Source organism: Rhinolophus sinicus, chromosome 2 (genome assembly GCF_057876585.1).
Source record: "Rhinolophus sinicus isolate RSI-liver-muscle chromosome 2, RSI-T2T, whole genome shotgun sequence".
Classification (NCBI taxonomy): domain Eukaryota; kingdom Metazoa; phylum Chordata; class Mammalia; order Chiroptera; family Rhinolophidae; genus Rhinolophus; species Rhinolophus sinicus.
Window position 1 is genome coordinate 161,668,993 of NC_142502.1, and position 16,981 is coordinate 161,685,973.

Consider the following 16,981-nt stretch of genomic DNA (forward strand, 5'->3'; position numbering starts at 1 on the left):
ATTCAAGAAAAAAAAAGAAGAATACAATGAAACCTAGATTTGCCTAAAATAATGTTCAGATTTTTAAAGTAGTCACTGCATATGAGAACCAAAAACAATACACATTCATATCAGGATTAACTAACTTACCTTTATTGAAATCGTTCTAAAGACTAGTTAAAATTTAAACACAAGGAAATTCCACAGAGCAAAGGGGCAAAATAAAGATCTACAGGCTCACAGACCTTGAAGTCTGATGGCATTTACCTTTGATCCTAAGCCCTAGGTGTGAGTTTGGACATGAATGTCTATTTAAAAAAAAAAAAAAGGCTTGTCTAGATTTAAGAAAAATTAAGGTTATCCAAGTAGAGGCACTTATGACAAGCACTTTTAAAATTATCCTCACTAGCTTGAAGAATTCAATATAGCTACAAATTTGACAAGAGAATTTCGATAGACTATTCAAGTTATAGATATTGGTCAGGGCTCACAAAAAATTTTCTAATTGTCATAATGTCATTTGATTTTTCTAAACAAAAGTCACTTCTTGCTCCCCACAAAATAACAAGCAAAAACAACCACATTACATAGATAACTCAAGTAAAGAGTTTAACAAAATGCCTAGTTAGGGGTAAGCACTCAATAAATGCTAGTACATCAAGAAGAAGAATTAGTATTAGGAGCCAGGTTGTCTGGGCCAGTCCTTTCTCCTTGGAACTGCCTTCCCCAGCCTGTTGGATTATCAGAATGAAAAACACGTCAAAGAAAAAATTACCTAAAATAAAATGCTCAATAGGTTTTTTAAAAAATTAGTTCTCTAACATTTTGCAATACTATTAATATAGTCCTTAAATTAAAAAAAATTTCTTCTCATAAAAACATCTTTTTCTGGTAATCATCTTAGGTTAACATCACTTCAAAAGATTTCTCCGACAGCCTGTGTGGTATTTTCATATTATCCTATCAAATCTCTATTCTGGTTACCAAGAGTTACAAAGGTTTCGTTTTGCTAATATATTTTATTCATACATATTACTGAAGCAGAAAATTTAACATTATTACTTCAGCACACATAACAACACTCAAAAGTCAACAATTACCTGACATGCTCTTACATACCATGTTTCCCGGAAAAGAAGACCCAGCCGGACAATCAGCTCTAATGCGTCTTTTGGAGCAAAAATTAACATAAGACCCAATCTTATTTTACTGTAAGACCGGGTATAACATAACATAACATAACAATATAAAGTATATAATACCGGGTCTTATATAATTTTTGCTCCAAAAGACACATTAGATCTGACTGTCCCGGCTCAGTCTTATTTTTGGGCAAACACGGAAGGACAGAATTATAAGCAGGGAAATGGCTCTGTTGCTGTTAGCATATCTACAGCTGCCACAGAACTTCTATGACCTGTGAATATGTGCTCACACATGCAGCATGCTTAAGTACTAAATGGGGCTTCCAAAATTACATGCCACTGATTTTTCTTTACTTCAATAAAAGCTGACAAAGCAGTATTTCTAACATTTAATACTGAATTACTGAGAAGAACTAAAAAAATTTTTTTTTAAGTTCTCAAAAGTTGAGTCTTTTTTAATGGGAGGAGCAAAAGAAGCTACATGTTATTTTAATAGATACCATTTTAACAGCTACTTGAATTTTAAGGGTTAACAGACACTGAAAATTCTTATAAACACTATAGTATACCTAAAGTCTCCTCCATACTGTCTGAAATGACAAGAGGATTTAAACTGAATCATTAAACCATTATTTTCATAATTATATTAGGAGATAAGAAAACACTGATTATATTGTTTTAGAGACACAGGAATAAAAAAAAAATAGGATACCCAAGCCAATCTAAAATATAAATTATTTGGGGGAATGGAGTTTTTATGCAAAGATGAAAGGATAATAGGTGATTTTAGTTTTTAAATTTTCTTTACTATATAACTATATTGTACTTTTTCCCCAAATTAAAAATGAAAATCCAACACTTGAAATTTTTATGTACATATATTAACAGCTAACAAAGCAAGAGGTTGAGTCAGAATTATTTTATGAAGTAAATATGAATACGTAATTAACACATGTACTACATGCCAAGAGTTGTTGATAAAAGTAGTTTAAAAACAGATTTAAAGTGCTGGCTTCCTTTATGCCAAATAAATGTTGGCTCACAGATAAACACATGATAAATTTTAAACTAAACCCAAACTAAGGGAACCATTATTAAACTCTGAATATAGATAACCCGATTGATTTATGCTGAATCTCAAGCAAGGATCCTAATTGTTCTCTTCCACAACATAATCTTTATGGAACAAAGATACCCAAACATGATGTTATAAAACATTTCAAAGAACATAACAAAGAAAGATCGCTCCAGGCTCTTATAATTATTCATTCTGCTTTCATACAGGGAACCACACAAGAGCAAAGAATTTCTATAGAGATAATATACTTTTCCACAGATCATTCAAAAAGTTCTTAAAAATAGACTGTTTCAGAAGGACCGTGCTGGATGCTGGGGCAGAGAGAAAGTAAATAAATAATCACTAAACAACACGGTCCCATGTTTCATGGCAGGTGCTGATCAGCCTACTATTTGCTTAAGAGGATGTCCAGTATAATCCCATAGACTCAAAAATCGTATGAAAAATATATATACAAGTTACATATTTCTTTTATCTAAAGATAGTACCAATTTTTGTAAGTGAAAAAAAGAGAAAGTTTACATTAGCCTCCATCTCCACACTTCCTGAAGAGTTTCCTTCACTTTCAAATAACTGCAGCTTGTAAAATGGGTCAGGACCACCATCCCTGGAAAACTGCAAATTTCTTAGTGCCACATCAGACTCATTGAATCCAAGTCTCTTGGGGACAAAGGAATGTACGTGGTTACCAAGCGTCACCACGTGATCCGTAGGCACACTGAACTTGGTACCACCAGTACAGATGCAAAGTCTGACTTTAAACTGTCCTTCTCCAACCAGAGTCATTATTTCTTCATCAAAAAAGGCATTCTTCTTATTGGCCTTATGAGTCTTATATTTGTTCTAGATTCTGAAGATTTTTTTCATGTAAAAAACCATGCTAGGTTCTGTGGTTGGAAATTCACCAAACCAGTTTTATACAGCATTTCATCCAGTGAATACAATGAACAACCAAATCAAAAAATAATCAAGTTCAAAGATCCAAAAGGCTTTTAGAAAATTACATCTCTCAAGAGCAACACTGTAAGATAGGGCAAAAGGAAAGATTCAAAATTCTGGAGGAAACCATTTCTAAACCAGATTTATTTGCCTAAACAAATCTCCAGCCAACTGTGAAAAATATTTTCAGATAAGCAAGGACTGAAAAATTTTTACATTTTAGATGACTGATCAAAAAGGAACGTCAAAACAATCATTATTACTCCAAGGAAAACAAAAGGTTGTATGAGAAAGAATATGTGAGGGAATATTTTTACATGTTCATAAAACATAAAGACTGATTAAGTTAAACAAAAGTTGTGATATATTGGAAACACAAGAGAAAGTAAAGAGAGATTTCTAAAGTTGAAAACTTAAGAGCAGCAGTATAAGAGTGTACACATCAAGATGCCACTGTTGGAGAAATTGAAAATTACTACCGAGGGGAAACCAGTCATACGATTGCTCAGTATTATTATACAGCTATATACATACTTTTTACTTTTAAAAGATAAAATTTAAAGTAAAAGAGGGGATCCTAATTAGATGAAGTGCATACATTTGTATGAATACAATATATATTAAGGGAGCAAGGATTATTTACAATGACTGTCAGGTGTCCTCAACCCTGGCATCACTGACATTTGGAGCCAGATAATTCCCTGGTTGTGGAGGCCCGTCCTGGACGCGCATGACGTTAAGGAGCATCCCTGGCCTCTACCCACTGATGACAGTAGCATCCCCACACCTAGGTGTGACTACCAAAACTGTCCAGACTGTGCCAAATGTCCTGCAGGAGACAAAAATGCCCCTGGTTAAGGGGCATTCAGAGTTGTTGAACTATACATGAGAGAATTGTTGAACTATAGTTTTCTTAACTATATCTTAGTAGTAAACATTTAAGGACTGCCTATGCAATCAAAAGAATATAATTTTATGGATATTTAGATTATAAAAAGGAGGACAAAGTGAAAGGTTTCTGGGAATCTTTAAACATTTCTATTCAAAGATATGTTTTCTGTTGTTAATATTGTTTTAACATGTCTTAAGAGATAAAAATTAAAAGAGGAGCAAAAAAACTGTAACAACTGTTTCAGTAGATAAGGTAGAGAGGAATGAAAAGCCAAGAAAAGAAGTTTGGGCTTAATGTGGATTTTGTGAAGAAAAACGACAAGCAGTGTTTTGGAAAGATCATTGTGTCTACGGCATGTGGAGGCTACCAAAGGAACAAGACTTTAATCCATGATTCTGGAGATTTGACAAATTTGAAAGAAACTGTCAAAGAGTAATTCAGGGGGCAAAACAAAACCTTTTCTTGGTGCCACTTTTCCCTTTTATAGCTAGGAGGAAGTGAAATGTCCAAAAGGCACTAGGTTATTAGGAAGTTCCTATTCTCCAGAACAGGATGACAAATTGTTTTGACTACGAGGAAAATCTCAGGCCTTTTCCACAACCGTGTGGAACACCAGTATTCAGAACAATGTGTAGGATATACTTTCATCTAACCCAGTTCTTTTCTGCATTGTGATTTTGGCTGGAGAAGAAAACATTTCAACCCATAGGGACTAAATCGATCATTTCAAAGAAAAAGTCATACAGTATAAACAAAACATGAAAGAAAAAGTGTGGTAAATATGTAGACTTTAAAATGTTAAATTGTAATATGATTTTTCTCCACTTACTGTTATTTTCCCTCTAGTTCTCCTTCTACTAGCACTCCTATGAACCTAAGCATACTGGGTAATTAACTTCCTTATGTAAAATTCATTTAAGTAGCACTGTTTATAGTCATCAAGTGCTCTTTAGGCTGATTCAAATTTTGATTACAAACACCAAGAAAATTGCAAAAATCTAACATCTTAAAAGAAAAACATTGGTATAATAAAATGTGAGGAAGAAAAGTGCCTTTATTAAAAAATTTTTTTAAAGATTCAATTCCAAGTAAGTTTCTTTGACATTATTAACCAACTGAAGAGAGACTACTAATTCAAGTGGAGTTCTAATTTATTACATGTATGCTTAAAAGTTGGCATTACTACCTAGTTTTCAATAAACATAAGTCTTCTCTGAAGATAACAAAAAAGGTCTCAACAGATGTATCATAAATTAAATGTACAAATTACAAATCCTTTCAGGTGTATCTCCCTGCTTTGATTAATACAGAAATATGAAGAAAGAAATACAAAAATCAGAAAGCATAATTAGGATATTTTCATTTATTTTACTTGGTATAATTTATTTTGTACAGATCCTCACAATGACACATATAAAAGGACCTATGTACAAGTTTATTTTTGCAGTATTATTTTTCACAGCAAAAGACTAAAATGAAACAAATTTCTATCTATTAGGATTAAATAAATTAGAAATATAAAACAGCCACAGAAAAGAATGAGGCAGATCTTTATGATCTGATACGGAGCTAGGCCCAAGATACTTCATTTAAAAAGTACAACATAGAAGCATCTTAATTTATAATCTACTCCACAATTTACTTACAGACACAAACACATACACATCTCATTGCTTCTATATACATAAAACGTTATGTAGTTTATACTAAGTAGTATGCATATAATTGCTAGAAGTATCCATAGCATTAAGAAGAAACAGCAGACCCAAAATGGAGTCACTTATGATACTCCACCAAGGCTTACTACCTAATCTAACTGCAGTGTCAGTCTCTCCCAGAAGGAGAATTTTAAACCAACTGTCTGGAATTTCCAGATCAACACTAAAAAGGTAATCTGCCTAATAAAACCCCCAGACTTAAGGAAGATAAGGTAACCTTGCCTGAAATAACCTCCATGTCCCACCCTCCTTCTGCCTCTAAACACCTTCCATTTTGTACAGCCCCTCAGAGCTCCCTTCTATTTGCTAGATGGAATGGTGCCCAATTCATGAACCATTTAATAAAGACAACTAGATCTTCAAATTTATTCAGTTGAATTTTTGTTCTTTAAAAATAAGATTCTAGAAAGTTAATGGGCTGGGGGACTGCACAGGAGTGAGGCATTTTATTGTGTAACCCGTATTTTTATTTCTGATCCATGTCAATATATTACATATCCCCCCCCCAAAAAAAAAAAAGTTTAAATGTTTAAAAAAGGATGTTGAGGGGAGAACCAGTGTTCTTTGATCCAGACAACAAAAAGGACTCTACTTCCCACTGATTTTGGACCCCAGGTTACTCCAAGCCTTCATCCAAACCAGCTATACCATCCCCCAACCACAGTAATTCACAAAAAATTCAGTATGGCAATCTAGTCCCATCAACTCCCATCTTCTAAGTACAGCTTTGCAGTCTTTGGAACATTTTTTGATTAAAACAAAACAAAACAAAACCTCTGCTTATAGACAGGCATTCTCTGTTCATTTATTAGTTTCTGATATGTATGACCATCTAAAGAAGAAAAGGTCTACCTTCAAATATTAATTGTTCTAGGTAAAATGTGAACCAAATTTTTTTCAAATTACAGCTTTTGAAAATGGATAGCAATGTTTTTTCAATACTGAATATCTCGTTAGAGTTACAATGCATTTCCCAAACAGTTTAATAAGTCCATTTCACAACGAGACAAATGCCTATATCGTAAGGTACTTTTGTTCAGTGACCTAACTGAAAGAAGTTTAACAGCATTCCAATAGCAAGGAGGAAAGATAATATTTTTTCAGTTTCAACAGAATAATAATGAATTAAATGATGGGCAAAGCCCATGTGTTTATCTGCTCTCGTCTAAGATTCCTTTAAGTGATAGCAAGAGAATTAGAAATAAAAGAGCTTAAAATCACTATAAAGTGGGGGTCATCAGTATATGAAAGAGTTCAGAAAATTCTGGAAGACAAAGGCAGATAAGAGAGACTGCGCATTGCAAACCAAAGTTCAAGATAAGCATTTCATCATCAGGGAAACACTAAGATAAAGAACAAGGAACAAGTGTCCACCATATACCTTATTACTAAACATGGCACTGGTGGTTTTAGCTAATACAATCAAACAAGAGAAAATAATTCAAAAACAAAGCTGAAAATATGCATAAAGAGAGCTGATGCTAGGGGGGAAAATGGAACTGATTTATTGAGCAGAGCCCTAAAGAAGCTCCAGGAAGAACGGGACCCGGAAAACCAAGCTCCCCATTCTAACAGACAGCCTAACCAGCAAAGTCCACCCACAGAAAGGGAGCTCCTGGTCAGCTTTGCCATTATTCCCTTGATTTTAAATAACAACAGACTGCTTTGAATCATCTAATATTTAAGGAAAGACTACAGCACAAGAGATAAATAAATAAATAAATAAATCAAAGATCAAAAACAGAACCTGGAGGAAACAGGTGGTTGAGGCAATAAAACTTAAAAAATACAAATTATAATTATTAAAAAGATTTGTGAAGATACTGCATTCATAGCAAAAATAGGATGCACTGAAAATAACATTCAGGAGACAAAAAAGAGCTTCCAAAATTTTTAAATATGATAGGCAAAATTAAAATATAACGAGATGGGCTGGAATATAAAAGTCAAAGATTTAGCTCAGAACAAAAAACAGAAAATATAAGACAGTAGACAAAGACAATCAAGGAAATGTAACATATAAGCAATAGAAGTACTTGAAAGAGAGTGGGGGAAAAACCATGAAAGAAATATTAGGGAAAAGAATTCCCAGCAATAAAGGAAGACAGGTATCCGAAATTGTCTACCAAATATCCTCACCACTGAGGCATCACTTAAATTTCAGGATACATGGGTAAGAGAATTTTAAGAAAATGTAAGAGAGGGGGGGAAAAAACAAGTAATATACAAAGTAGGGAGAATCTATGTGGGATAAATCTCAAGAAATCCTTGCCTATTCCAAGACAGTGGCACTTGGATTAGTTTTGAGTGAGTCCTCTTTCTTTAACTATCCTCCCCTCCTTCTACTTGTCCCATCATTCATTTTCCAACTGTATTTCTCACATATTTAAAAGAAACCAACCAATCTAGCAAAAGCAAAGATGACAACAGCGACGCAGAAGAATAAGCACCACTTAACAAGAGAGGAAGTTACACACAAGTAATGTAGCTCCCCTTCCATTTCAAGTAAATTCCAGCAATGTACGGCGAAAATCCAACAAATACACATAAGATTAGAAAAGAAAGTATATTTATCATATACTAAAATTATTAGTGCTGCTGGGTGGAGGAATTATGGGGGGGCCGCGTGAAGAGAGGGAGGGGCCGGGTGTCTTTTTCTGTATTTTCCACATTTCAACAATAAATTGTAATTCTTTCATTATCAGAAAATAAATAAGAGCTTATTTTTAAATTTTAATATGCAGTATTAATGAGAGAATGGCAAAATGGCATATTCATAACATACTCTGATGGAAATATAATATAAACTGACAGAATAATTCTTAAAGGAAATTTACCATTTTGCAACAAAAACATTTGAAAAATGTACCCTTAAATTAGAAACAGGTCTGCTATCAAATGGTAATAGTTCATGTTACTACTTTACTACTACTGGGGAAGGGAATATAAAGAGTAGGTTTCAGTCGATTTCCATCTATTCTGTTTTCATCATGACCAGCCATGTTGTCAGGTAAGAAAGGGGATAAAAATGAACACAAAATGGCATTTTCCCTCTCTAATATCCAAATTTTAAATTATCACTTTCCCCCATTACATGTCTAATGTGTTTTCATTTCAGAAAAGTTAGAAACATAGAAAAACATAAAGATGAAAGTTACTTGCATTTTCTGATATTAAAATAAATTTGAAATCTATCAAATACCAAGTTCCTATCTACATTTGTGATACAGACATATGCTTTTATTTAATGAAAATCATCTCCCTTATCCACAAAGTAAAAATCATTAACTAAAAAAATAAAACAAACAATTCTGCAGTAAAAGTATTAGTATATATACTTCTACAAAGTTGCACAAGAACTTCTGTTAGATAAAATCCAAAAAGTAGAACTGGTGGGTCCAGGGTATGTACACATTACAATCTGACTTTTCTGATTCTACTAACACCAGATAGAATACAGAAGAGCTGCCTATTTCCCTACCCTCACCAACACTGGGTATTAAGATAAGAACTATAGTATCCTATCCCTCAAATAACTCTCGTTGACTAGAAACCTTTTCTATTTTTTCCTTTCTCATGGTTTCCATAATATATACGGCTCACAAAATTATTTTGTTTCGTGACAATATGTACACAAAAAAAGGTTTGCTATCCTGTGCATCACCCTCTAGGTAAAAGCTTGATTTTCACTCTCAGTAAGTGGCTCTTTCCCTGAGAGTCCTGAGCAACCTGTGATTCCAAATATCCAATCTTTTAATTTTCATAAAGACACACAATCTAAAATTTCATTTAAGGTCAGTAGTAATGGAAACGACATTATTGTATTATCTGTTGATGACTTTTATTTCCTTAAAGAACAAAAATAAAATGAAATGCAAACTATGTAAGCTTCAAGTTCTGACTGGCTACTGTTCACTATGCTGCAGTGGGTGGGGGAAGGGAAAAAAGATACCAACATTCAAGGATCTTGAACTCTAAAGTCAATGTCTGACTAGAACAATCTAGACAAGTTATATATAAGCCCCAAGATTTGTATTAGCTAAGATACTTTTTCAACTAAATTAAGGAAGCTCCTCATTCTGGAAGTAAGGAGACCATTTTAGAAGCAACATGGCATCACTTAAACGATACAAGTTCACTACAAATTGTGGTTATAGCCAGTTTTTGGTAGAGCAATAAAGATGATTATAATGATGTTTGTATTCTGGAATCCTAATCTAAAACTGTTTAAAAGGAAAAGAATGTAAGGTTTTCCATGAAGCACCTGCCATTAACAGACTGCTTGAACACCATGTGCACCTATGTCTCTAAGACCTATCGTACCACTGACATCAAATTTAGGTTCTGGAATGGCTTCTCTGGCCTTTTTCAAAAGTATATTCAAGGTTAAGCAATGAAGTAGACAGGATCTTCACCAGTGATGCTTTGAACAAGGGCCAGGTCGACCAGCATGGACGTAATAGTTTCTCTATCACCCCTCACTCCTCATTCTCAGAGAACAAATCATCAGTCCAAGAGCCCTTCCTTACTGTAGGGTAACTAAGCCAATTATCAATAGGTACCTAAGGAAATGCTTTTAAGACACACTGAAGCATAAGTTCAAAGGCTGTGATCCAGATCCCGAGGTTGGCCAGCAGGAAATGATTGGCTCTTTTTAAATATGACTAACTAGCTGCACCAGAGGCTGGGAAGAGGAATCATTCATTACACAAACAATGGAGTAATTAGCAGCTTTTTAAAAAACCAGGCTTTGTGTGTTCCAGATGTGGAAAAACTGACAACGGATCATATAAAATACACATCCATAAACTCAGGCACCCAACCAAGTAGGTGCCTCCCAGTTGCTACCATATAGTTAGCATTGTAACATCTTTCAGTATAACAGTACAGTTTATCTGCTTAACTCAGTTTTTAATTCAGTTCTGCACATTTGACTTGAGCATCTAAACCGGAAAATTAAGTGAAAACACAGAAAATCAAAGAGCCTAGGTTTTCGACAAGTTAGCTTTATTTCTGTCTCTGATGCTTTATTTAATATGTACAGTGATATACACACCATAATATTGTGTGTCTGCAGCCAGTTAGTCTGGGTTCGATTTCTGAATCTGCCATGTAAAAGCTGTGAGTCTGACAAGTTACTTAACCTTTCTTTGCTTCACTCTCCTCATCTGTAAAATGCAGGTTATAAGAGGACCTACTTCATAAAGTTATTGTGAGAATTAAGTGAGATACATGTAAAGCAACTGGAATGGCACCTATCATAAAGGTTAATAAATGTCAGAATTTTTAAAGGCTGAGTTCAATAAACATGGGCCATATTTAAGACTGAGTGCAGTATTATATGTACAAGGTATGACCAAAAGATACGGTGAATGTTTAAATAAAAACAATTTATTACAGTAAAAGACATATTGCCATTAATCCCCCTCAAAATACTCCTTCTTGCTTCGAACACACTTATCCCATTGTTCTTGCCACTTTCAGAAGTAGTTCTGGAAGTCCTCTTTCGTGAGTGTCTTTAGTTGCCATGCCGTGGCTGCCTCGATGTCCTGAATCGATTCAAAATGTTTACCTTTCATGGTCATATTGACTTTGGGGAAGAGCCAGAAGTCACATGGTGCCAGATCTGGTAAATAAGGTGGATGAGGACACACGGTAATGTTTTTATTTGACAGAAATTGCCATACCAGAAGTGATGTGTGACACAGAGCGTTATCATGATGGAGGATGAAGTAAAGACACTCATGAAAGAGGACTTCCAGAACTGCTTCAGAAAGTGGCAAGAACGATGGGATAAGTGCGTTCGAAGCAAGGGAGAGTATTTTGAGAGGGATTAATGGCAATGTGTCTTCACTGTAATAATTTTTTTTAAATTTACAAACATTCACCATATCTTTTGATCACACCCTGTACCTCATACATATAACAAGTCCAGCAGCTGGCATAACAATCAATTTTACAATGCTTTACAGTGTATGCAGCATATAACCTATTATTATTAATGACCTAAGGCACTGTGCATGAAGCATGCTCCCTCTCTACCCCCCCCCCAAATGTTCCAACTGCATTCTCATTACTCAAGTCCTATCTGTCTCACAAACAAGAAGTGAATCACTAACTCTACCCAGAACTGTCCCAGCCCTGTTCACTCTCTCTTCCAATGTAATCAGAAGAAACAGAGTTGCTTCCCCGACACTTGGAGAAACTCACACTCATAGTATCCATTGAGTGTTAGAGCTCACAAACTGCAAAGGACCACAGGAATGCCTCAGTTAGGTTTTCTCCCATGTTCCACATAGGACAAGGAAATTCTGGGCACTTGATAATGTCCCTGAGAATAAAAAGCCAGTATTCACCAAATTACCCCTCTTTGCTGCCAAAGAACAATGGGGCTTCAGTAATTTTCTCCTGTTATAGCAGAAATAGATAGGGCATGACTTCAACATTAGCAAAATGTCAAAAATCACTCCAACGTGCCCTTGTTCTACATCAGCATGAGGGCTGCTCAGCACGGCTCCATGCTTTGGCCAGAGACTGCCCCTAACCCCATTCAGCTGTTTAAAAATGGGAGCCACAGATGCGACAGTGTGGCTCTGTACTTCTCCCTCTCCAAAAAAAAAAAAAAAAAGCCCAAATGTCTGTGTCTCTTCATCATAATTCAAAAAAAGTGCTATCTGGTAAACTCCTTGAGTTTACAAGGTAGGAAGGAACCTTGTCGTACTCCCCAAGCACTTACTAAGCTACCTAATCTAGAATATACTCAGGAAATGTGTTCAACAGTGACTGATCATGTATGCTATGTAATTTCTATGCTCAACACAGGTCTTGATAATTACATTTCAATATACTCTCTCAGTCCTTATGGAGGACGAAAAACATCACCAGTTTTTTCCATTCCAAGCAATCTGTTAAAGGAAACCAGCATTACTTGTAAACAGATTCCAAGCTATCAGAAGGGTAAATTAAAAATATACTTGCATGTTTTGGATACATTTTAAAAACCATTTGTCAGATTCTTGTTCTGGCAAGATTCTTATAACTGGTCACATTAACTTCTTGAGCTTAAAATGAATCTTTATATTCTAGCTTCTTCCAATTAAATAATAGATGCATATGGCTCTTTAGCATTTATTAGTTACATACGTCTTTAAGAAAATTATAAAATGTTTTCATGTTCCACCTTTTTGGGCAAAAACTGAGTTTTCCTAATTTTTGAAATATCCCTATTGGTAGGTTAAATGACTGTTCCCAAATTACCTGGCCTGAATGTCTTTTCTAGCAAAGGACCTAATTCACACAGAATTTACTAACTCAAGTCAATCTTAACATCATCTCCCCTAAAAAAACCCAAATAAAGCAATGACATGATGTTAATTATTGTGGGGGATCAAGATATTTCCGAAAAGATTTGGAGAAAAAGGAATTACAGTTATCTCTGTCATACACTTCCTGCCTTAAAAGATCTATATGTCTACTTTGAAAAGTATACACAAAGGTCCCTGGAGTTGGGGTGTGAGGTGGGGGCAGGTGGGTAAGCAGGTGTGTAACGTACAAGAACCAAATCACAGCTTTAGGAAGCCTCCAAGTCCGTCTGAGCCCAAAACGGCAGACTTAGATTCAGTAGTGACATTGGGAGCTAAAGAGGAGGGGCAACTATTGAAATAAACAGTTAACATATTTTATTTCTGTATATTAATTGTTTTCAAAGATAATTATGACTAATAGAGAGCTGAATGAAAGAAATAAAGATTGTAAATAAGAGCTGAAGGAATTTCGTTAACCTGAGGAGACAAAAACACTGCATTCCCTCATACCCATCACCTTGGCCATATGCTGCTTCCTGTACATACCTATGCTCACCTGTTCCCTCTACGTGAAACATGCCCCACAGTCTCTCAAAGGCTGAGTATATGCCAGGTTCTTCTGAAGTTTTCCTGACCATGAGGTCAGTAACTGCCTATCCTCTGAGTTCAAACATTTTGTTATACCTCCAAGATACACCTATTACAGACAGCAATGAGAAACTGCTCCACTGTGTTTGTGCTTAAATTTTACCACTACCAGATCATAAAAGATCACCACCTTTCCTCCACAATTCCCCAAACTACAAACCAGGGACTGAACATTTTCACTTTTGCATCCCATCATTGCACAGAGCAGATGGAAGTCAATAGAAAAGAATATAAAGTTTTCATCCCAGAAGTCCTCCAAAGAAAATAAAACGCCACATATTTTGCAAGGTCAAGAGTCACCTGCCTGGGAACCAGATTGTGGGTTCTAGCTCTTAGATTCTCATGACTCTATAATGTTCTAGGAATCTGGGAAGCTCAGCATTTCCCAAAATAGTGTCTGTTGGACACTATTCTGTAGGATGCTAACAGAAACACAAATTGAGAAAATCTGGGTGAAAATAAAGTTAAAATGGTTACTTTACTGCAGAACATTTTCAGGGCTTCACTATGCTAATACACACCATAATTTCCAAGACAAATTCCACTATGAAGCTTTTAGTAAACTAATTTGAGCAAGATCATGAGGAGAGTTTGGAAAATGCTTCAAAGAAGCATTTTAGGGTTTGTTTTTTTCAATTGTCAAATATTACTGAGCATTTCAAATTAACTTCTAAAAAGTTCTTACCTGATATGTGTTGCAGGCAGAGATTCATATTGGCGTGACAAAAAGAGTTCCCTATGTTTCAACTGATGTTTCTGTTTATCAGTCAAGTCGGCCTCAATAGTTGTTTCAGATTCTTCCTCAATTTCTTCTACATAAATGAAATTCAGAGAATTTATTATTACAAAGCACATCATCTATCTGGATATTAAGATAGATCAAATCAACCTTTCGTTCAATATTTTCTTCATACTAATTTTAAATTTACATATTTAGCTTCTCATTTGAATTACGTCCATAATATTAAGTTACCAGGGCCTCAAAGGAAGAACACCAATTTAAAAATGGCAGATGGAACATAATGTATATATCTCCTCTTTCCCCATCAAACCACACCAAAATGGCAATTAAAATGTATTAGCATTTCAGTGACAATGAAAAATGAAGCAATAATGGAAGAAAGATTTTTTCAACCAAAAAAAAAAAAAATGTTTTAGAAGACAGAAAGCAGATGTTAAAAGAAAAAAAGTACAAATTTAGCCAAGTGAAGTGGCAATCGATGTGCATACAGAAGGATGACATGGAGAAGGATACTGAGAAAAGTAGAAGGAGGAATGAGGTGAAATGCTATAAAAAAAATAAAAATAAAAAATAAGAGGAAAAGAATTGAAAGTCTCTCTACAACAATAACAAAAATACTCTACTTAAAAAGAGAATAATCAAAAAACAAGAAATAGTATAACACATTTGAAATTTGATAACACAAATAAACTAACAGAAGGATTAGAAGGGAATGTTAAGGAAATTTCCCAGAAATTAGGACACTAAGGCAAAGAAAGAAACAACTGAAAATCCCAAGAGATAAAAAAATACTCAAGAACATTCATGAAGTCCAACATCCCAATAATAAAAGTTCCAGAAAGAAACAGAGAAAACAGATTTATTTACCTTTTTGGGGGGTGAGAGGGAGTGAGAAAAGACCTGCCAAAGAAATAATTCAAGAAAATTTCCCCTTACTAAGCAAGATGAGTGTCCAGATTGAATTTCCAGCATAATTAATTTTTAACTGCTAACATGAAAAGATCACAAACGTTTACAGAAAGGAAACAAAGGTCACATGCAAAGAAATAAGACTCAGAGTAGAATCACATGTGAACAGCAACACTGAATGCTTAGATGGCAGAGCAATGCCAACCTAGAGGAAAAATGAAATTCAACCTAGACTTGCATAGTGAACTATTTACCAAGTCTGAAAATAGAGTAAGGACAACCTTTCATTCATTCAACCAAGATTTATTAGGAGCCCAAACAGGCACTATTTAAGGTATTGGAGACAAGCAGTGAGCAAAAAAGTTACTAAAAAGAAACAATTCAAAGTGTCTGCCTTTGGGATGCAGACTTGGAAGGAATGGATGGAACAGACAGGAGACAAAGTTTTACATGGGATTTTTTTAAAAACTGTATTTATTACTCTTTTTAAAGAAAAAAATGACCACATTTCATTTATAGCTATAATTGCAAATAATTTTAGATACAAAACTTTTTTTAAATACCTCTAGGGGCTCACAGATCCTCTGCAACCTTACCTGGACCAGACTATGTGACTATGAGAATAGTGGGAGCTCTGAGACTCAGAGAGTAAGACTGCTTGCTTTAAGGTGTGTGTGTGGAGGGGGGAATGCTGGGAGGACTGGCTCTTCACACAGCAAGTAGAGCCCAAGTTCAGGCTGAAAGCCTTAATTCGGGGACACTGATTGGACGGAGACACACACACACACACAACACATTTCTGCTCCTCACAATACTTATAAATTCTTATTTATGGACCTAGGACCACATGAGAGCTTTTATCACATACAATCCCCTAGTTGTAGCAGTTCTTTTGAATTGTGTGAAGGTCATGAATGGGCTGTCAGGTCTTTTCCACTTTTAAATTTTGAAAACCCTAAATAGAAAATGACCTAGAAAAATACTCACCTAGCTCAGAAAAAAAGAATAAAGTGATTTAAAATTCTCTGAATGTTCTTTTTAATGAACTACTCAAAGAGAAAAACAGCACTAAAAGAGTCATTTACTTGCAAGTCTAACAACATTTCACCAGTGGAGATCAATGAAGTTATTGCTGCATTGGCGCTATTAGCACTGGTATCACATATAAAATTATACTCTTTACCTAATTAGGATTTGATAAATTGTTGTCCTGTAAAACACAGCTAACTGAATTCTAATGCGTACCCTATAGAGCTTACACAGCAACAAGCTCTACAAGTAATAACAGCAGCAACTCTTATTTTTGTATACAACCTCTTGGTACAGGGTGAAAACGACGAAAATCTCTGACATCCAACCGAACCAAAGACAAAAATCACAACAGCATCTGAAACCCATTTTTTAAAACTTACAGTTAAATTTCATTTACATAGTTCTATAAATTTACATTGGCTTCTGAACAGGAATGACTCCCATGCCATTAACATCCTAAAAACACTGAACAACCACAATGGCAAAAACCAGCATTTAGCGAATGAAAATTTGACACGGCCAAATATAACTATCCTCATCAAAAATCATGTACATGGGGCCGGCCGGTGGCTCAGGCGGTTAGAGCTCCATGCTC

At 35.1% G+C, this 16,981-nt stretch overlaps 1 protein-coding gene across 6 annotated transcripts in view; it reads right to left on the reverse strand.

Moving 5' to 3' along the window:
• Nucleotides 1-16,981, reverse strand: part of MTA3 (metastasis associated 1 family member 3) — a 178,379-nt gene that overhangs the window by 81,958 nt on the left and 79,440 nt on the right. For all 6 annotated transcript variants that reach the window (XR_012496310.2, XM_088796193.1, XM_074331928.2 and 3 more), the window contains exon 4: nucleotides 14,389-14,515. Coding sequence is in view for 5 of the 6 variants with exons in the window: in XM_088796193.1 (XP_088652319.1) it covers nucleotides 14,389-14,515 (127 nt within the window). In the remaining variant the exon portion in view is untranslated. The remainder of the gene's footprint in view (nucleotides 1-14,388; nucleotides 14,516-16,981) is intronic.